We start from the raw sequence: 23,231 nt of genomic DNA, 5'->3' as shown, positions 1-23,231 counted from the left end.
CGGTCCGATTTGGCCGGTTCCGACATATTTACTGCCTACAACAGAAATAATGAGATACTAGTTCGCATAGAAACAGACAGATGGACGGACGGATAGACGGATCAACAAGGCTGTTGATGATGATCTAGAATATATATACTTTATGGGATCGGAGGATCGACGATATTACACACTCCGGAAGACTGCGGTCAGAGGTATCGATATTTATCAATAATCCACAATTGATTATTAAGTATGAAGAACCAGTCAAGTTTCAGCTCTTCTCGGAACTAACATAAAGCCCATATAATAATATATATTTAAGCACTTTTGAAGAATGTAAAAAAACATAAAAACTGATTTCGCTCTAACGCACTTTTATGGCAACACGAATTTCCTTATCAATTGTCAACATTCAACATGCCTCAAAATGTATCAAAATATGCACGATGAGCCATGCCTTTGGTTAATAAATTTTATAAATAATTTCCTGTTACCAGCTAGTATATAAATAAAATTTCTAAAAAACGAACGAAAAATTTTGTTTTTGGAAGCCACAAGAATAGCGACAGCTTTTGACCATTAATAATTGCAGTGCATTGTTATTGACCAATGGCGAAAATTTATTTTTGCCTACTAATATTGACTTCCGTTTCCGCTTGAAAGTCCAAAGTATGTTTCCGTTCGCTCTCTCTGTCCCCCTCTCTCTCCCTCCCGATTGGCTTCCTCCATCACATTTCCCAACTAGCCGTGAAATTTGTTATCGCCGCATTTACAAACAGCGGCAAAAAAAAAGAGCAAAAATAGAATTAAAATTTCCGCAAAATGTTGCAGCAGAAAAAGAAAACTGTTTACAAATCAGACAAATAAATTTGCAAATAAATACCCATACGCGAAATATTTGACATATATTAATTAAAAATGGGCGAAAATTTATATTAATTTTATTCAAATTGTCAACGGCAACAAAGGAAGCTAATTTCAATTTATTTTATTTGTCTCTCCCAGGTTTGTCATCAGCCCCTTTGCCCCTTAGCCCGCCATTAAATGCCACAGAAAGCGCATAGATAAAATTGACATTTCTAAAAATTACAAATACATAAATTCCAGTATTGTTTTGTATTGTTTTTATCTGTCGCAAAATAAATCACAAGTATTAACCCAGCATTGAGTACTGTTTATTTTCGAATTTAATAGATTAAATAGATAATTTCTTATGTTGGGAGAAGCTTTGAACGGACTTGATGGTTCGAGATCTCAATAGACAAGAGAGTCATATTTTTATTGCGCCCAACAAATAACAAAACGTTATGCTATAATTGTCTTCAGTTAAAGGTTGTTTAAAATATATCAAAATTTATTGCGCTTTATAAAAAAACCATCGAAATAGTTACATTTTAACTGAAATCCAACCTTTTCTGTTTGTCCCCAAAACTTTATTCTGTGTTCTGTGTTCATTCCTATTCCTCTCTGGTTAATTAAATAAATATATTTACGCATAACAAACTGGAAATATAGCACAAACGTAAGAAACTGTAGACCCAGTGCTAACCAGCTGAGTCCCTTGGCGAGGAATTGTACGCCATTGAAACTATCATAAACAACATCCTCACATCCCCTTGTGTTTAAAACGTTCCCTTCATTATAACATATTGGCGGCACCTTACGCAAGTAGTCCAAATAAGTTCGTGGTCCCTCCAGGCCACAACAACCCAACTGAGACAAGAAATGTACACATATGTTACAATAAATATTTGAAATTTGCAATCAGAGGTTCCACCTTTGCCTGTATCTCAATCCAAAACTGATCATCAGATTCGAAGTATTTTCGCCAGTGTTCAATAAGAAAATCGCGAGCATCTTTGACAGTTATGAGTGTTGCAAGCTGCACGACACATGTGGCATATGTGCGGTGCATAGCATATATCAGTAGGGGCAAATACTAAGGTATTTCAGTTATATTTCATACATATTTAAAGGCTTTCATTTACATACCAGCACAGCCATCCAATCGGTCGTCGCATAGAGCAGACTAACACTCAGATATATCGAGACCATCTCAAGCACTATCAAACTAGTAAGTGATATATAGACCCTTATCACAAGAAATTTCATTCTATTAAACAGATATAGCTCATCATATCCCAATATGTGGGGCAAAGTTATGCGCATTGTTATCGCAAGTATAAACTGAAAAAGAAAAGAGTCAATGATAAAAGCTTTAAACTTGTCAGTTATAATATTTTAGTCAGCGTTTAACAATTCTTACGCCCAGTATAACTATAAATGAATATTTAACAGCTACTGCCAGCATTTTGGGAATTTAATATTTTCCCAGATCAATTTTGAAGTATATTGCTAAGCTAAGTACTAAGTATTATAAATATTTATATAAGTATAAATAATTTGAATTATTTTGTTATACATAATTATGTACAGGGGAATTCTGCTTTCCAGTCTTCCCAATTTTATTATATCTTCCTTATAACAAATTATATTTGATACGACACCGACAAAGCTGAAATATTTATATTTATATTTAAAATATATACATATTTAGCTTCTTCGATGGATCCTATAGTATGTAGAACTAATTGAAAGCTTTAGTTAAGTTCCGTCAAAATATGAGATTTTGTACGAAAGCATATCATAATCATATTCAGACTCAGTCAAGAGTGCAAACACAATAAAAATGTTTGGTGGCTCAGTTTACAGTTCGAACGAACGCTTCATAAGACTCAAATCGTAAACCTGATTTTCCTTACATTTGAACCTAGCTTTTGCTACGAATCTTGATATTCTGTGAAGAACTATAAATTTTTATAACCCTTGTAGACGGTATTTTAATGTTGTCATGAACTGTGTCACGCGTAGAAGGAGACATCTTCGACCCCATAAAACAAATATATGTATATTCCAGATCATTATAAACAGCCGCAGTTCAGATGTCAGGATCAGCCGAATCGAAACACTATATCATATAGCTGCCATAGAAATTATATGTCTAAAAGTAGGTTCTGGTAGACATTTGATTCTTTTTAAGAGTATTAAAGCTACTGGTAATGATATTAACAACTACGAACTAAAACTAAGTTTAAAAAATATAAAAAATTTAATTGCTTAGCAGCAACATAACTTAAAAAAATTGTTTTCTCGGCAAGTTTATGCTCAAAAAAAAAAAAATTGGTTGGCAGCCCTGGTATCAACAATTCAACAATTTGATGTCAACTGTTTTTCTTGTTTGCATTGTTTGCATAGCTAAATAAAAATCTGTACATATTAATATTAAATACTTGTAAAATTTTTTATTTAAGCCCAATTATTTATTGTATATGTTGGCCTGCTTTATATTTATAATTTTTTGTTTCAATTTTTTTTGTGTAAACAAATTCACATTGTTGATTTATGGGATTTGTTATATTTGACACTTGCTGTTGTTGCTGTGGCAGTGGCAACTACAGCTGCATTGTTGTAGCCATTTTATTAGAGTCGAGCTGTGTGTGGGGGGGGGGGGGGGGGGGGCTATTTTATAATCGGCTTTCTATATTAATTTAAATTTTATTTTTGGCATTTTATTATAATTACTCTTGATAAATGTAAATAGTCATCGTTAGCAGCAGTATTTTTGTTTGTTATATTTGTTATTGTTGTTGTTGTTGTTACATCTACTGCACTTGATGTTGTTTAATTTAATTGTCCCCCCCGACTCCCTCTCTCTTACACTCCCCCAGGCCTTCTTTCACTGTCTCTCTGCTCTACCAATATTCGAATATATCGTATGGGTTATTTGCGTCTCGTTTTTTTGCTGTTGGCATTTCTATTGCCCGCCCCTCAAATCCCATTCTAAATAGAATACCAAAAATATTTTCGCGGTTTTGAATGTTTTTAATTGTATTAGCAATTGCTGTTGCTTTTGTTGTTGTTTATGCAAAAAATTAACATTCTATGCTCTTTGTAATAAGCGCCCCAAAATGAGGACAATCCACAAAAACAAGGAAAACAACAAAAAATTGTATAATATTTTGCACAAACATTTATTATAGTTTATATTTATAATAATTTAATGCTAATTTCAACAAATCCAAAAGCATTTGTGGCTCGGTGCCTAAACACAAGTTTTGCATAGAAGCACTTTTGTATCTGCTGGTGATATTTTAATTTTACTGTCACATTTGATCATAAATTTTCAGATTAATAAATAATTCGTCGCGCGGTTTGGGTTGCTAAATTCTGTGCTCCCAACTAATAAACCGCATGCGGAGGGAAAAAGCTAAGCTGAAAGGATTTTATAAGCCCGGCTTGCAGCGTTGCGATATTTAATTAAACTTCCTTAGTGCATGGTAAAAATTGTCAAATGAAAATCTTCTTTAATTCCACAAATGTTAATAAATACACATACACATATTTGTAAAAATCTGAAAATTCTACGCTGAATATGCAGAACGAGGGCCGTCGAAACAGCTACGATGTTGTTTCCATACCATCCTATGAATCGCTGCCAGCTAAGTCGGAAAGTTCGCATCCATCGCAGGATGCAGTCAGAGTAACGAACCGAATGGTCTTCAATCTGAAATGTAATGCCGATGGCTATGGTGAAAGACCTTTTCTGCCGTTCTATGCGCCAACACCGCCAGTTTCCGAGGCTGGGGATACAGATTTTCCCGATTCAGATCCATTGTCGAAAGACACCTTATTGTTTAATGTTTCAGATATTCAAGCTAATATTGAAGTGTTCTGTCCACAGCTTATGATCATCTTTGGGCAGGGTGATATCAATTGTGCCCTATACTTTATAATTGATTCCCTACATCGACCATTTCAATCGAATGCGTTTGTCACGTTGCTCGTGGAGGAGAGCATACGCGACGAGTTGGTGGAGCGCATTCGTGTCCAGATGCGTCCGCTGTGCGAACGGGTGGCCACACAGTCCAGCTATCGGGCTTCAGTGAAGGCGCTTCACGATCTCAAACTGGAACTAATCGTTGCCGCCAAGGAGCAGGTGCCGCCGCCATTGGCTACGCCCATTGTGGTCTGCAATGGTAAGCATAATCAGCTGGGGCTCGGCCCCGGCCCAACAGGTGTCCTCTGCCTGCACACATTCCGCACCACGAACGAGGCCATCGAGATATGCCGAAAGGATAGCGTGCACTTTGAGAGCGTCAGCATTTGGAACGAGTCTGTGGAGGGTCTCTACCAGCTGGCCGTAAACATCGACTGCACCAACTTCTTCTTCAACTGCTGTAATGTGAATTTGAGCCCCATTATTCCATCACATGCCGTGAACAAAATTGATGTGCACATTGTCGACCGATTCCACTATGAGACGCTGCAGGTCAATGACAAAATAAAGATCATAGTATTTCCGATTGGTGCGCATTTAGCCCAGCGAAGTACAGAAGATCGCAGAATTTCGCTGGCTCCCATTGTCTTCCTCAATGAATGAGCCCATCTTGGCTTCCAGCTTCCTCATTATCATCTTTTTGGCTGGCACGTTTCGGGAGTTTCCGAGATAAAAATTCGTTCAATTGTTTATGCCAAAAATATATAAATTTCCATCAATATTTCGCGTTATTTTTGGATCAATGATAAGCCATTTTATGCTAATTGATTTTGATGATGATGCGATCAAATATGATGGCAGCTGTCAGCGGCCGTAATACGAGTAATATATGTATATCTTTTGTGTTTTTTGCGTGTTTTTCTTTTTATTAGGGTTCGTTTAATGAGTCCGTCTTATGTAAATATGAGCAGTTAGCAAACGGGTTAAGCGCATGACTAATTCGGCTTGCAGTTCCTCGAGCATGCAAGCGCATTTGCCTTCCTATAGCCCAATGTACCCAGCCATGAAGTATGCTTCTTATAAAAGAAGATAACAGTGACAAGAGTAAATGAAATTAAAATAATAATAAATCACCCAAAAGTGTGCATAGAACTACAAAAACTCTCTTTAAAAAGATCTTTAAGATCGTTTAGTGAAAACATAAATTTATATATTTATATTTATTAATATTTATATATTTTTTTTAATGTTTATGCAGTTTTACTTAAAGAAAATATAATTACAATAATAATAATAAATAGAATAATACCAAACATATTAATAATAATAAAACAATAAATTTAATTGTTTTCTTTCCTTTGGTAATTATAATTAATAATTTCTATAAGTATAATGTAAGATCCATGTGTTTTATAACTATAATTTAGGCCAAAGTCCGTAGTAAAGACTCTAAATAATTTGATTTTATTCAGCATAAGAAAGTTTTATATCCATTTCAAGCTTACATAGACCCGGAATGATTCAATAATTATAATCTTATTATTCCGAAATTTCTTTTAATATAAATCTAAATAATTAGCATGACTATTTGCCAGGACAATGACATTGCAGTGCATTTGAAAGTCTGCTAAGGCCGATACGATCAAGCCCACTTGCTTTGCGATACGTTCGCAACGCTTCATTTGAAATTTACGAGCGACTTTTAACAGCGCCAAGCCGGACACATTGTGCGACAGATTCAGCTGGCCAATAAAACCATCAGTTTACGACTGTGGAGAGGATGATGCGTGAGTGACGGAGTCGTCGTCATCGTCATTGTCATCGACATCGACATCGACTTCGACTTCGGCATCGACATGGACGCACCTCCCGGCACTTAAGAGCGCCAAAAATAAGCCAGGCTCAGGCTTTGCGATTATCGGTATTGAATTTATACAGCATAAATCTTGCAAGAAGTGACACGAGCGACACACAGCCGACTGTCAGACCCCAGATGAAATGGGCATGAGTGTAAATAACTATGTGTGGCCCAGGGCTCCAAATGGCGCAGGTGCAGCCGCAGATGCAGCTCGTATTGGGGCTCTAACTGTGGACAATGCGTTGAATTCATTATTAAATGCGGTTTGAATTATTTGTCGAAATGTCCGTCAGATATATATGTCTGGCTGACATCTCCAATGGATGTGACATTGATGTTGACATTGACGTTCAGCCAGACGAACGCCACAGCTCCAACGAAATAAATATAATTGTTAATGGCCAGTGACTCATCTAGTCATCTAGTCATTCAGCCTGTCAGTCATTCAGTCTGTCATTCAGTCAGTCAGTCTGTCATTCAATCAGCTAGACAGTGCTGCGGCTAGTCAGTGCCTCTTAGCCATTATTTAATATGTTATTTTATTGTTATACATTCGCACCGGTATTATGCAAATTACACATTACCCTGAGTAATTGCCGCATTGCAGGCTCGTTAATGTCCGCTGCAAAGCCAATTACCTCTACCATTTGCCAATGATCTCTTCATATTTGTCCATATATGCATAAAATATAAGCACAATCTGTACTGTTAACACCTTTATGTGTTTTGAACCAGTTGCAAGAGGCCTGACTAAACTGCACAGTAATCCGGTTGCATTTAATTGCCATCTAAATGATCTAATATGCATATGCAGACAATTATAGACAGTCATAATATGCATAAGATATAACAAGAATACGTTTAACTTATATCGTGGAATATTGGGATTGCTAAATGAATATTAATTTATACTATTTGGCTTTACTTTCACTCGGTCGAACTGCGTTCCACAGCCCAATTAATATGCAAATTTGTACTCATATTTCTAGACTTATTTTGGGTTTATTAAATATTAAAATACAATATGATAATTAATAAGACAATTTGTAATCATAATACGCAATTTATTATTAACAGCAACAACAGCAGTTTTTGGTATATAATATCATGATATGACCTCAATATAGGCAGAATAGAATATAATTATAGTATATAATAATAATAAAACTAATAAAAATTATCAATAATAATAAAAATTAATATGATAATAATAATTATTATTGTTTCTTTGTCAACAATAATAATGATAATAATAATAAAAATAATAATATCAATAATAATAATAACAATAACAATAATAATAATAAAAATAATAATATATAATAGTAAATAAACTTATATTGTTACAAGCTATGAACATGATATTTTTTTTTTAATGGCATTTTTTTCTAGAGTCAGACATGCTCAGGATTTGAACCCGGAAATTCGTTGCACATTAACCTGATGATTGGCTCACTTAGACAGCGCATTTACCGAAATTATAACGACAGAATCATAGTACTAGAGAAATCTTGTATAATACAACTGCCAGGCACCTAATTAAGCGAGTCGTGAAAACTCGATGTTATAGCACAGAAAAAAAGATTTTATATAATTATATTATGTCTGCTCATTCATCTATTTAAACTAATCTTAATCAGATGAGAAACCTCAATTTTAATTTACCTTGACTTTGAAGTTAATTTTGGATCTATATGTGGATCCATATAGTATATAAGAAGCTACACGTATTGTTATTGCGTATAAGTATATTATAGAATGCATAAATTATTATAAAAAATAATTATTTCTATTTTTCTTACATATGTATATTCTTGATAATGATATTTATGTCTATGAGATATTCTCCTGTTATACACTTATTCCATCTAATATATAGTTTTTAAATTTCCAGTGCTGTAAGACTCGATAAGGTCATATAAATAATTGATTGGCCCCCATGCATGCAAGCCGAAAATACTAGATGCAATAATTAAAGTTTATTCGTTTAGCAGAGATATATGACTATTTAAAAGTCTGGCAGTACGCGTTCCCCACACAACGACTGAAAGGGGCGGTGAGGACTTTAAGCTGGCAGAGTGCGAGGCCAAGCTGAAGAAACAAAGTGCAGCAAGGACTAAGGACTAGCCCTTGGCTGGAGCTAAAGGAATACGAGAGTGCATAGCAGTACGTAGCTGTCAGTTTCAATCGTGTCTGCAGAACTTGTCACTCATTCAATAGTTTGAAAATTGCAAATGTCACTTACAACTCAGGCAGCCCACACACACACACACACACATACTCGAGCATGTGTGTATCTATAGCCATGTGTAAACATTCTAGCCAAGGATGCGACTGAGACAATGTTGCTGGAGACGTTGCCAAAGGACGACAAAGTCTACCAAGAATGCCAGAGGATGACGCGCCAGCAGACGCTGTGAATTAAAACAAGGCCAGGAATAAAATAATAAAAGGACAAAAGACAAAAGCATAAGAAAACTTGAGCTCACAACGCACTGTGTGTGGGTGGGTGGTTGTGTGTGTGGGTGAGTGTGTGACTATGAACGTGGATATTGACCTATTTAGTAGTTTGAGTAAGCTGAGCTGAGCAAGTGCAATATTTTGTGGGCCACTCGACCACCCACCCGACCGCACACAAACACACACACACACACACACACACACATACACAGCCGGGTACAGCATGTACGCATCAAAATCAGACTTGTAATCCAAGTGCAAGTTGCGAATCCAAAAATCCATCCATCGGCTGCAGCAGCATCTTCTCGCAGCATCCTTCGCCTTGGCCGGGCGGCATCCTTCGAGCTTGCTTGCGAGCATTTGCGCAAGGAGCAAAATTCGCTGGGCTGATGTCACGTAGATAGACAAGAGACATGCAACTGACAGACAGATGGAGAGACACTGTGACACGACACATTGACTGACAGCTGCAGGGGCCGAGCCGAGCTGAGCAGAGCTGAGCTGAGTCGAGTCAAGTCGAGGCTAGCGGGCGCCATGGAGCGTTGCTCATGGAGCGTGGGGCATGGGGCATGGTGCCTGGGCCGTGGGGCGTGGCGTGGCAAGTGCAAAGGATTGTGCAAGAAACGGCGTGTGCAAACAAACCGAAAGACAAAAGCAAATGACGAACGTTTTGTTGGTTATACTCGGGAGCTGACAAGCCCAGAGCGCTGGAAAGTGAGAGAGGGCCTGAGAAAGGGAGGGAGGTAGGGAACGTAAGTGGTAGAGAGGGAGGGAGGCACGTAGAGGACTGGTAAGCACTTAGATGAATATTGAGAGCGTCAAGAAGTGACGACCAAAGGCAAAGGCAAGCAGGCAACTCTGGTTCTTAGCCTTAAATGCAACTTGGACTCGATTAAGTTCAAAGATTCATGGCTAAATGTATTTTAAATTATACTAATAGGGAATAAAATGGATAAGAGCAGAAATACTGCATTCATTCTGATTAAATAAAACTAGCTTCAGTTCAAAGCACAGCTACAAAAGTCCACGAATTCTTTAAGTGCATGCAATTGCATAGATTAATAGAAAAAAAAAAGTAAGAGGGCTTTAGTCGGGAGTGAAACTTCTGAATAAATATTTTAATCAGAGCAGAAAGCTCAGTTGCACAAGATTGGTGAACAGCTTTCAAAGCTCATTAAAGCTTTGGGCTAGATTTATTGTATGCACAAGCTAAACCTATTTTCCGGCTTTTATTCATAACTTCCTCTAAGACCTCGATACTAGATATCATTTATAATTTCAGACTGACATTAATATGACTGTTAACTTTAATTATCAGCAACGAAATATTGTAAAGCTACCCGAAGAGTGAAAAAATCAAAGTAAAAAACATTAAAAAATTAATCGCAAGCGCAAATTGTGAGTCGTTTTTTTTTTTTGCTAGGGCAAAAACAAATAAAGGACACTCATTACCGCACCTCCCTCGAAAAGCTCAATGGCAACGGGCGGGGGTTGGGGTTGGTGTTTGGGTGGAGGGGTCAAGTGCAGTGTTGTCCTGGAGCTGATTTGTCCTTTTGACGAAACATTAGGCGGACAGGCGAAACATGAGACAGGAAGAAGCAGCATAAGGACGCATCCAGCAAAAAGTGTTTTTAATTTAATTTTTTTCACATTTAATTTTTGCGTTCACATTTTTTTGATGAAGTTGAAAATCATAAAACACAACAAAGGACCTGGGGGCAGCTCCTGGCTGAGCAAGGAATGTGGGGAGGGGGGGCGGAGCGGTACGGGGCGGAGCACTGCAAAATAAATAAGAGTAATTAAATTTCGTAACAAACATGACGAGATAATGGACCGAAGCCATTAACAGTGCCCGGACCGTCAGTCAGCCACCGTCTGACCGCTGCAAAGATGACGAGAAGAAGCTGTCGACGCTGATGCTGGCTGCTAGGATGCTAGGATAGCAGGTAAGCAGGAGGACAGGACAGGACAGGAGCAGCTGCCGGTCCATATATCATGCGCCAGCGCTAGCCAGTAGCAGCTGCTTTAATGTCCTGTGCATTTTTCACATAACCTATGCCAAGTTCCTCAGTTGTCCCCAGTAATCCTTTGCGCACGAGCTAAACTCCCGGAGGCCAAATTTTCTTGATTCAGCTGTTGCTTGGCGCCCAGTTTTGCGATGTAGCCATCTCAAGACTCAAGAATTATTGCATCATTTGGTGAATGGGTTCGGGTGGGGTCAGGGTTCACAGGGTGAATGACAGTTTGTGGAATACATCGCGATGACAAATCATCAAAAGAAGTATGTTACATATTTTAGCTGTCGATCCTTGAAGAACCTGAACACCTTCCAAGATCCAAATTCCATGTTTTATACATAGAGTATAACTTATGTTTGGGAAACTATTATAAAACAATGTTTGAAAGCTAATTAGTTTTCGGATATTTAACATAAGTTTACCATTAATTTTACTTTCTAGTGTGTAAAAGAGGGAAAAGCCGCGGTTTTAAGATTTTTCTTGAAGATTAGGGCTAGAAATGCAGATTCAATTGGACAGAGTTTCGAATCTATTAAAAGAAGTAATTGCCTGAATATATGACAAAATGTCACAGAATTTGGGGCATTATGTAATAATATGATAAGTTGCTTGGCTCCATCTCAACCATTTTGCATTCGGTTTTGAGATCTGCCTGTGTTTAGCTTACGCTCCATTAGCATATAGTACGTAGAACGTGTCCATCAATTTTGACATGCAAGTTCGTACTTGTAGGATTTGTGGAGCCGCTCGTCTATCCATCCATCGATTGCTAAAAGACAGCTGCACAGAATTGGCTATCCAGCAGCTGGACAGGGCCGGGTAGGGGCGGACCAATGAATGGATGGGAATGCAATGCGCGGCATATGCAGCAGCGAGTTGGCAGTTGCCGGGTCCAAGGACATGGGAGCAAGGCGCTCGACGATGGATTACTCTGCTTCCGTTGACCGAGCATAGAATGGGGCATAGGTTTCAGTTTAGGGCTGGAGCCAATACAACGTCATCGTCATCAAGCTGACGTTGTCTGCGCGCTGTTTACTCGCGTTATCCTTTTGGCACTGACCGCTTTTGTTGTTTTGTTATTTTTCATGTCAGTCAAGAATTGGCAAGCAGCGAGCAAAACAGGACATGGCCGATGAAATATGTTATATATATATATAGTTATATAGAGAGAGATTCTGCCAGCAGATTCGTCTAGCAAGAGGGGATGCAAAGGGGCCGAACGCCCAGTCGGAGCACATTGCATCAATATTGAAACGTCAACATCAACTCGCCAGCGGCGAAATGGCGCTTACTGCATAGACAAAAGAGATGTCGGCGGTGATGGGGACAGAGAACAAGGACAAGGAATTCAACGAGGACGACGACGACGACGACCCAAAAAGCTGATGAAGAGTTCAAATTTTTCTTTGTGTGATTTGACGAATGAGCTGTCATCTTGCATTGGAAATGCTCTCTTGGCCCACACACACACACTCACACACACACTCACACACACACAAGAGTACACAAACACACACACACACACAGAACCAGACATATGCACAGCTGATGGCTTTCTTGTTTGTTTTTGTTTTTTTTTATTTGGTTTTTTTCATAAAAAGTTGCTGACCATTTCTTTTGATGGTTAGTTAAGAAGAATGTTGAAAAGCAGCAGAGGAACCTGCATCCATAGACAGATAGATGGATGGCTGCTTCTTGTTTGCCCTTGGCAACATTTTAAATTGCCAAAGAAATACGAGTTTAGCCTGCTTTTTAGATTCTTGCCTAATGGAAAAATATATCTATAGAAGATAAGCTTAACCGGAGTCTGAATTGTGAACATATATTCCTATTAATATCTAAATACATATCCTTGTATAGGTACAATAAAGCTCCTATAATTCAAGCATAAAATGCTGCAAATCATACTTGTTTTCATGAGAATCATATAGAAGGGCGATGCCCCAATCTTTTATACTGCTTTAATATAGTCTTGTCAAGATCAGTCTGTCCGTCAGTCTGTATGTATGTATGCATATCCCTATTGTTATATAATTTTACACACAGCAAATATACCTTACAGATCGCAGCACTATATCGTATAGCTACAATGGTCAAGATATCTTGATGAAACTTGGAAATTATGAGTTTTAGCATCCCCTTACCTTCAACAAAGGGTAGATTCCTTCTCTTTTAAAGATAAGTCTTTCAAATTTATATATATGGAATATATACCGCACAAACGACCGTCAGTTTACAGAGCACTTAAATGAGGCTGGATAAACTGAACTTTAACATATTCATTCATTGTAAGTAGGTCCAACAAGTCTCAGGCAGCTAGTCAAATCCGGCTCAAAACTCAACCGAGTGCATCCACTTTGTGCCCCCAAAAACTCCAAAGCCAGCTCCAAGTCAAGGAGGCCGAAACACATATCGTCCAACGGTCAACGCCAACGCCATTCATCGAAGCGTGGCCGGCCATCACTTGGCTCGTTTGCTCATCGTCAAGACAAATGGAGAATAAATAAATTACTTTCGGCCTTTTTGCAATTCCAAAACGTCACTGCATATTCTGGTCAAGCAGTCAGTCCAGTCCAGACCTGGCCAGGCCTGTGGAGGCCAGACCAATGGCCAAGCCAAGCCAACAGTTGGTCGTTGTCCAGTTGCAGTTGATTTTCTTGTGGCCTTGTTGTTGTCTACATGTGATTGTTGCTGTTGTTGTTGTTGTTATTGTTGTTGGTGCAAGCGACGCCTCCTCTGCTAAACTTTTAAAACGTCAATCAATTGTCCAAAGTTGTCGGAGTTGTCTGACATGTTTTAAATTAACTGACGAAGACGAACCAACCTAAGCGATTTATGGCCCATACTCAAGATGGCGTCTCCCCCAGCTCCAGCTCCCACAGTTCAAATGGCCAAAATCCAGCTAAACACACTCCGTATGTCAGGCCGGGCACAAGCAGCTGCAGCAAATGCCATGAAAACGGCCATCACTTGATATAAATTGTTGTCGTACGAGTTTTAGAAATGGTCAACAAGCCATATACAAAATACTAAGCACTATTACTTGTTAATTTAAGATCCCGAATAAACTGATATAAGTGCAATACCTGCTTCAAATTTAATATGTTGGATCAGGTGTATATTATAAGATGACGACATCATAAAATGACCCTACAGTATAAAATCATATAAAATATTTCAAGTAAATAATTAAGAACAATTTGATTTTCATCCCGATTATCTAAAATGTAGGAAACAACAGAAAACGAATCACATGAATAGATAGACATATATCTCTCTATATACAACTGTTTGTCCTGACTGACTAGCTTACTTATTGACTGATTGATTGGGGATCAACGCACAGAGCGCGCAGAGCTATGAAGCTGAAATTTTACCTTTAGTTACCTAATGTGATGATGATGCACGTTAAGACGGGGTTTCGGGAAATTCCATCCACATGTGTGGAAAAATCCCCAAAAAACGTATGTATGAAACTTCTTTGTTTACCGATCGGCTTAAAACTTATTTTCTAAGAAGCCGGGGTATACATATTGTTGTCCTATGTAGACAGGTCAAAACTTCCCAACTCCATAACTTGGTAAAATCGTATCAATTTTCACTACAGATCAAATTGGCGTCTAAATCTGGCCACATTATTCTTGGTCAAAAATCATGTGAATATGGTAACCTCAAATATCCTATATAGGCCATAATTTCCCAACCCCATAACTCTGTCAAATCTCATCAGATTTTCACGAGATTTGGCTCTTTGCTCATGGTTTGGCCCCTAAATCAATTTGGCATTTACATCTGGCAACATTATTTTTGGTCAAAATTCATGTGATAATGACACTCTCAAATATCCTATATAGACATAGGCCAAAATTTCCCAACCCCATAACTCGGTCAAATCTCATCAGATTTTCACGAGGTTTGGCTCTTTGTTCATGGTTTGGCCGCTTAATCAATTTAGCATTTAAATAGAGCAACATTTTTCATAGTCAAAATTCACGTGAAAATGGTACCCTCAAGTTTTAGCCTACAAAATAAAAGTTACTTGCTCTGTCCATAGCATTAAGTATTATTATTTTAAGTTTGTTGACTCTAACTCTTAAAACCTAAGAGATTGGCGTAAAAAACAGGATTTCGGTATCGATTTTTATTGATTGCTTGGAAACTAGGAAACTTAGCGATTATCGGAAAAAGCTCGTACTGCGCGGGCACTAGAAGGACCAACGATTCAGGTCTCTAGCTCTGTTAGGTTTTGAGTTCGACGCATTCGTACATATGGACAGACGGACGGACGGGCAGGCAGGCTAACACAAAGACAAAAAAAATTATACCCATTTTACATATTTTTAATGGGTTCAGGGTATAAAAAGTCTAACACCTCAAAAATAATTAGCTAGGTAAGCGTTATAGTCGTAATCATACAAAATAATGACAAGGCGCACGAGATTATTCTTTAAATTTTTCATTTCATTATGATAAAATACATTCAACTTTACATTTTGAAGTTAAATGCAACAGTCGCAAAGCTATTGAAAATTTTAATTTAATATTTCCACGGCTCTTTAAACTTTAGTTTGTTATTTTTTCCGCAGTCTCATCATTTTATGGACACTTGTTATCGATATGTCAACTATTATCAGAATCGCCCTACAATTATAGCCAAAATCGTTTGCATTGTCAATAGGGAGACACGCAACAGCGACAGGATGTGTTTTTGCATATCAAGCGAATAATTTGCTGGGCTTTTGTGTGTGCTTCAAAACAATGCAAATATATAAATTATAATATAATAATAATTACTGTCAAACAATAGAAAATTAATTGCGAAACAATCAACGTTTCATTAAAACAAAATGGATTTGACATAATTCAAATGCAGGAGTGCATAAGTGCTGCCCCCCCTCCCTCCTCGCCTGCTTCGCCCTGGTCCTGGTCTGGTTTTGGTTAGGATACCGGATTGGGATTGACCTGCCGACATTCCGCCATCCCGCACAATGGTTACGTTGAATCATTCATTTGGAAAATATTTAATTAATTTTTGCCAATAATGCTGGGCACAAAAAAAAACAACAAACTCGATCCGCACGCACACAGACATAACCGCAATTACGGTATCCCAATCCCCGCCCTGAGCCTGGCTGACTTTTGGCCATGTGATATATTAATGCCAGCGTAATGATGCCGTCGGACTTGTCGCTCATTTAATGGAACCCGGCCCACAGACTAATAACCAAATAGACTTTAGTCGTCGCACAAATTACCAAAGTGGAAAGCTCTCATCTCACGCGGGGACACACAACGATGCCGGGTTCATTGGCCTTTAAGCGGCTTTTGGCTATTTATCTGTTCTTTGTAAAATTATACATTGCCAATAATGGGATTTCTGCTGTTTGCAATATTTACATGAAGTTGGATCTCTTTATAGATTAATCTTTAATCTGTAGATACAAGCCATCAATGCAACTCTTTTTACAGCACAGTGACCTATGACCTTCGACTATGAAAATACTAACTGAAAATACTAACTCTAGTCTAGAATTCAAACCAAGCCAAACGGTCGCCAGGGTCCTGTCTGACCCCATCAGAGAGAAGCGTCATTTAAATACCTCCTTCCCCTTCATTGTGAATATCCCTCTCTGTTAATATCATATACATACTTGTAGAGATCAAAAGTTACTGTTCGATTCCAGCGCAAAATAAAACAAATTAAAATAAAATGGGTTAATCGCTTTTTTGTTATTTCTACAAGGTAAACATGCACTGTAAACTTTTTCTTGCTGCATTTTTCACGCTACACATTTCAACCTATATCGTCGCCCTTTACAAATTATTTTGGCTAACTACTCTACCTCAACTCCACATACTGATTTATAGTAATTAAATATACTCGTTACATATATTCATTATAAACTCTTATTCGTTGCTTAATTCCACTCGTTACATACTCTTCGCTACATGCTTAAGACTCGTTTAAAGACTGGATGCTTCCACTCGAAATATACGCACTAGAATCTAAACTGAAGGGTATTTGAAGTAAATTCCGTTGGAGGAAGCGAAAGCTGAAGGACAACATCAACCGGACTTCTGACGGATGAACATCGAGATGGACGGTCAGTTGGACAGGACACACAAGTGCAGCTGTATTATTCCGCTGAGCAGTGTAAATGACTGCAAAATGTGAAAATAATAAAGGACTAAACACTAAAATTTACAACTAAAGACAGGGACGATAGCACATTACACAACAGAGAAGCCGAAACACACAACGGATGCTGCTGCAAAGGACATTCTCTGGTAGAATCCTTGCGGCAGGAGTTGGGTTGAGAATGATGGCCATCCGAGTGAGCTGACTGCTGCAATTAGATGGCCAGTTGAATAGACAGTTTGGACAGTTGAGCGCTTGTGTTAGATGGATAGATGGCTGGATGGATGGATGGATGGGTGGGTAAATGGATGGATGGGTTGATAGGTAGACAAGTAATTGCAATGTAGGAAAACAGTTTGATTTGCCTGAGACATACGTAAGTTGCAGTTTGATTGACAACCAAAAAGACTAAGAGAAAAACCAACCAGAAATCCGAACAGATGAATCAGATTTATTTTAAGCGTTGCTACTTATTGTTGAGCATTTGACTTGCAGCTCATCTCCCGCATTGCGAGTTTCATTATTTTCATTTAATTGACAACGAAAGCAATTCTGATAAAAGAAACCTACATGGCGAACAATTATTTTATCGTCGAGTCAAGACTTAAAAGCTATCCAGGCCAAAGGCAACAGACCTGCCCATAAATGCCCATCCAATTAAATGCCTTTGCATCGCCTGTCACTGATCAGGAACTGCAAAGACAGGCTCACTAAAATCTAAAATAATACTCAAAATGTCAACTATTTTTCAAGTGAGAGATTTTACATATACGTATGTATTTTGGAGATGTGTTCACTTGAGAATCCCAAATGAAATAAAATATTTTATGTACATGACCAACAAAATAAAAAATACTTTGCTAGTTGTCAACCAGCAGGCTTTTTTGCTCATTTCACTCGCCTCCCATTGATGAACATCTTTGCCCTTTCGCAAAATGAACTTCCTTTACATCAGTATCTGCTCCTCCACCCCCCCCCCCCCTACCTTCCTCTCTTTCGCTCACTCTACTAGTTCAAAGGCGAAATGAAAATCTAGTCTTCTATATGCCGGTTCATCATTTGCTTGTCTTTCCCTGTCGCCGTGTGGGTGGTGCGTGTTGGAGGATGGGCAACGAGGACGAGACGAGATGAGGCTGTGTCTGCTGTCATTTGTCCAAACTGCATCCGCCAACGGGTTGGGGGCGATGCCGGGGAGTGGGAGGCGCTGTTCCACATGAAGGTTGGATGCTTGGAGTTTTGTTATTGGCAGTTTTGTAGCTAAAAATCTCGAAATACTTTTGACATACAAGTATGTACGTGTTTGTTTAGTTAGCACTGAGTGTGTGCGGGTGTGTGTGCGGGTGTGTGTGCGGGTGTGTGTGTGTCTATAGCAAGTATTGCCATCTTAGTGTTTGAGTATTTGAAAACTGAACATTGTCGGCTGTCTTGCCGACTGTCACTCAGTCGAACTCTTTCTGCAAATGTTCATTTGTGCAAGTGTCTCTCAGGCTCAGTCACAAGTCCGATTGTAAAATGTCAGTGGCCTTTTCCAACAAACATTTTCAAATAAATGTTTATCGAGTAATAAATTAAATAGAAAAAGGGAAGTAGATCCATTAAATGAATTGTTCTTATATCGGATAAAATTCAACAACGAAATCACTTAAAGAAATTTATTTCAATTGCCAGTAAAATTTTAAGGATACGCCGCAAAAACTATCGGAGGAAGGATCAACGCAGTCTATTAGGAGAGACGGAGAGGAATATTATGGTAGACAGAGATAATGGAAAATGTTAGAAGATCATATAAGGACACATACGAATCACTTTATAGTTAGGCTTCTGAGAACGACGCGTTTATACAGTCGAATAGGTGGACTTGGCTAAAACGAATAAGCTCGTTGTCCTGATCAAGAATATACATACAGTGGCTCACAGCTTATTTCAACCAGTACATTGAAAATACTTTGCAATGCTATAAAAACTAAACTTAAAGATATATCAAAGTTTTAGAAATGCAGGTTGTTAGCCTGATGCTTAAAGTTATCAACTATGATTACGATAATTTTTTGCAATTTTTTTAACTATTTTATAATAGCTAAAAACTAAGAATTCAACCATAAACAATGTCACAGCTTATTTCAACCAGAGACTTTGCAATTGGGCAATGATCCGTTATCTTACGATGCAACGGTTGTTTCCTTTTTTTTTGCTTTACTTATTAAATTCGCAATATGGTGAAATACATTTTAGCTGAATTTTGAGAATAGATCTTGCAGAAAATTGTATTTAGCGAAATGGGACCACGAACAACTATCGAGCAGAGAGAACTCGTTCTCAATCATTTTAAAAACGGTCATTCGCGCAGGAAAATTGGTGAAATGGTTGGACTGAGTGATTCTACAGTGCAGAGTATAATATACCGATTTGTCCGAGAAAATAGAACCCATGATAAGGGGAGAAATGCTCCCAACAAAATTTTTAATTCAACCGACGAGCGTTATATTGTTCGGAAAATCCGGGAAAATCCAAGGCTATCGGCTCCAAAAATAGCCAATGATGTGGAGGTAGAGTTGGGCAAGTCATGCCACCCAGAAACTATTCGCCGGGTGCTTAGGGAACATGATTTCAATGGCAGAATAGCGCGCAAGAAGCCCTTTATTAGTGAGAAAAATAAGAAGTGCCGCTTAAAGTTTGCCCAGGAGCACTTTAATAAGGACGATAGTTTTTGGAACACCGTCATATTCTGCGATGAGTCCAAATTTAATATTTTTGGCTCTGATGGAGCCTCATATGTGTGGCGTAAACCAAATACAGAGCTGCAAACAAAAAATTTGAAGGCTACAGTAAAACATGGCGGTGGGAGCGTTATGGTTTGGGCCTGTATGTCGGCAGCCGGCGTTGGAAATCTGCAATTTATTGAGACGACAATGGACAAATCTCAATATCTTGAGATTTTGAAAAATAATTTAATAGAAAGTGCGGAAAATCTGGGCATTCGGGATGTGTTCAGATTTTATCAAGACAATGATCCGAAACATAAGTCGGGTATTGTTCAGACATGGTTGATCTGGAACTGTCCACATGTTATGCAGCCACCGGCACAGTCGCCAGACATAAATGTTATTGAAAATTTGTGGTCCATTTTGGATTCAAACATTCGCAAACGCAAAATATCTAATAAGTTAGATCTTAAAATTGCATTGGTTGAGGAATGGGCCAAAATTTCGCCACAGGTTACCCAAAAGTTGGTAGAATCCATGCCAAAAAGGCTCAAAATGGTTATTGATCACAAGGGTGGTCATACTAAATATTAAAAAATATTGTTTAGCTGTAAACTTTTTATTTGAAATTGAATCAAGAAAATGGTTGAAATAAGCTGTGACATTGTTTTGGGTTGTGATTTTGTTTTTAGTTGTTATAAGATGTTAAAAAAAATATTTAAAAAATATATGAAGTCATAGTTTAAAACTTGAAACAATAATTTAAAAACCTGCATTTATATCATTTGAATATCATTCTTAATTTAGTTTTTATAGCTTCCCAAAGTTTTTTTTATGTACTGGTTGAAATAAGCTGTGAGCCACTGTATATAAACTTGAAGCAGTCTCAGGTGCCTCCTGCTGGCTGTCACATACAATTCAACAAACTAATTTTACCCTATTTACCCACTTTAATACCTTATACGTATACATATACATATATGTATATATTCAAATACATACATGCGAACATACATATTATATATATAATCCCATCAATATTGTTAATTATCTATACACATTTGCAGTTCTACGTACATAAGTATGTATGTAAGTAACTAATCGCACAGTGTATCTACACACATACATACATATTTATGCAAGTTCGCAGTATCGTTTTTACAGGCACACATTTGTACATGCAGTTATGAATGTATACACAACTATGCAATTACACAATTAGCTCTTACGCCTTTTTTTCTCATTTCACTTAGCAATTGCTATAAGTTTTTGCATAAATTTTGGTTTTATGGTACTATAAAAATATTTATTGTATATTTTATTTGCCTTATGGCGGACAATTCACAAATTCCATATTTTTTCTCCATTTTCTACTTGCACCTTTGCCATCTTATTCTTTCGCCCCTTCTTTTCATTCATTCATCTGTTGCCCAAAATCTAAAATTGCTCTAGTTGGCAATGCGCGACTAAGCGATACCCTGAACTCAGCGCTCAGATGCCATTACAAACATTCGAACATTCTTCAGTAAACATATGCACATATACAAGCACAAGCACATACAGACAGACAGACATGGATCGAAAATCTATATACCAAATAGGGTCGGAGATGCTTCATTCAGTCTTTTGCATACACCTACAGAACCATTATACTCCTTTTACCAATTTTCAATGGGTGATGAGTATAAAACGACAATTAAAACCTTATATTATTGTCAAATCCACAAAAATAAGCCGATATATATATATGTGTGTATACATTAGCATAAATATTGAAAAAAATTCACTTATTTTTTCTATATAACCATGTAAATCTATACAAACATAATTAAAAGCAATTGCACAGAGTATGTACATACATACATACTTACATATGTTCGCAGTAACGTTTATACCGACACACATATGTACATACATATGTATGTGTATTATGTATGTATATACATAATTATTCTATTGTAAACTTAGCACTTACGGTTTTCTTGCAGCTGCACACAGAGTTTGTATGAGTTTTGCTTTTCATTTTGATTTTTTGGTTTTATTAAAATAATTTTTATTTGTTTTATTTGCTTTATAACGGGTACTTCACTTTTTACACTATTTTACACTTCCACTTTGGCGATCGAAGTAAATTTGCTGCCGACTACCCGTCCTTCTTCCACTTCTTCCTCCGCTACTTCTATCCATTCATTTGCCAATGCTCAAAAATTGAGATTGCTCCAGTCGGGAATGATCGACAAGACGATACCCTAAGCCCAGCTCTTAGCTGCCATAACAAACACTGGAACTTTCTTCATATACACATATACACACACAGGCACTCAAGCTGCTTTATGCGTTTGTGCACACAAAAAAACGGACATTGATCAAGAATAAAATAAATGGAGTTTTTATCTGTTACATACACTGTAGAAAACCATTATACCCGTTTTACTCAATTTGAATGACCACTTACAATTTTAGCAATACCACATGCATACATACATATGTGAATATAAATATAAATATGCACGTAACAAAAAAAAAAAAAAACTATGTATATACATATGTACATACTGCAGCACATATGTACATACATAATTAACTACTGCACAATTACCGCGTTTTTGTTGTTGCGTTAGAAACACTTATTCGTTTGCTGCTTAGACATATTACAATACGAACATATTATTAGTTATTTAGTTTTTGGTTTTATTTATTTGGCTGTTTTACTTTTTTATACCGCGCACCGCACCGCACTTCACAAAACACTTTCACTTCACAAATTAAACTAAATTTGACGCCGCCACCGCGTCAATTCTTCACTCTATCTTATTATGCTTCTTCCAATGCGCAACAACAACAGAAATGAGCGGGTGAAGAGAACGACGAAATTGAAAAGAATTTGCGAAAACAAAGCTGCATTTGTATATCCTGTACTCTTTGAAAATGCGTAGAAGGGATTTGATGATTTTTGAAATGAATGTAACAGGCAGAAGGAGGCACTGCGACACCATTAAGTATATATATTCTTGATCAGTGCAATATGCAAATCCATTTGGTGAGGTCCGTCTATCTGTCAGCATGTTCAAATGTTTTGCAACAGCAGCGTATCCTGGGCTTAGGGTATCTCATGGCTGGGCATTCCCTACTAGAACACTCTCACTTGTTGTGCATTGGAAACAGAATGGTAACAAGGCGTAACAGAAAGTCGCGCTCTCGTCGTCAAATTTAGTTCTTTTTCATTGTGGAAGTGTAAAGTAGTGTAAGTAGTGAAGTTTGTGAAGTGAAGTGCCGAATTTTAAAACAAATAAAA

The 23,231-nt window shown here is 37.6% G+C and overlaps 1 protein-coding gene and 1 long non-coding RNA gene across 3 annotated transcripts; one reads left to right on the top strand and one right to left on the bottom strand.

Annotated features, from left to right (window-relative positions):
* Nucleotides 1-1,315: 1,315 nt before the first annotated feature.
* LOC135428336 (uncharacterized) lies at nucleotides 1,316-22,265 on the bottom strand. Of its 2 annotated transcripts, none has more exons than XR_010436245.1 (4): nucleotides 21,912-22,265; nucleotides 1,975-2,169; nucleotides 1,760-1,921; nucleotides 1,316-1,695 (listed from the first exon to the last, which is right to left on the bottom strand). It is a non-coding gene; the product is annotated as an uncharacterized LOC135428336 (long non-coding RNA). The 2 variants fall into 2 exon arrangements; XR_010436243.1 differs by lacking the exon at nucleotides 21,912-22,265 and adding an exon at nucleotides 2,249-2,347.
* LOC135428230 (uncharacterized) lies at nucleotides 4,340-5,538 on the top strand. The gene has a single exon (XM_064682083.1). The coding sequence runs from the start codon at nucleotides 4,415-4,417 to the stop codon at nucleotides 5,420-5,422; it is 1,008 nt and encodes a 335-aa protein (XP_064538153.1). The 5' UTR covers nucleotides 4,340-4,414; the 3' UTR covers nucleotides 5,423-5,538.
* Nucleotides 22,266-23,231: the final 966 nt, after the last annotated feature.

Source organism: Drosophila montana, unplaced genomic scaffold (assembly GCF_035044405.1).
Source record: "Drosophila montana isolate Dmon_TW-CO22-7 unplaced genomic scaffold, ASM3504440v1 contig_1408_1, whole genome shotgun sequence".
Classification (NCBI taxonomy): domain Eukaryota; kingdom Metazoa; phylum Arthropoda; class Insecta; order Diptera; family Drosophilidae; genus Drosophila; species Drosophila montana.
The sequence above is the reverse complement of the archived record's forward strand: the minus strand, read 5'-3'. Positions and strand labels throughout refer to the sequence as shown.

What these genes read in the sequence shown, in the direction of transcription:
- LOC135428230 (XM_064682083.1), top strand. Translation starts at nt 4,415, where the DNA reads ATGCAGAACGAGGGCCGTCGAAACAGCTACGATGTTGTTTCCATACCA.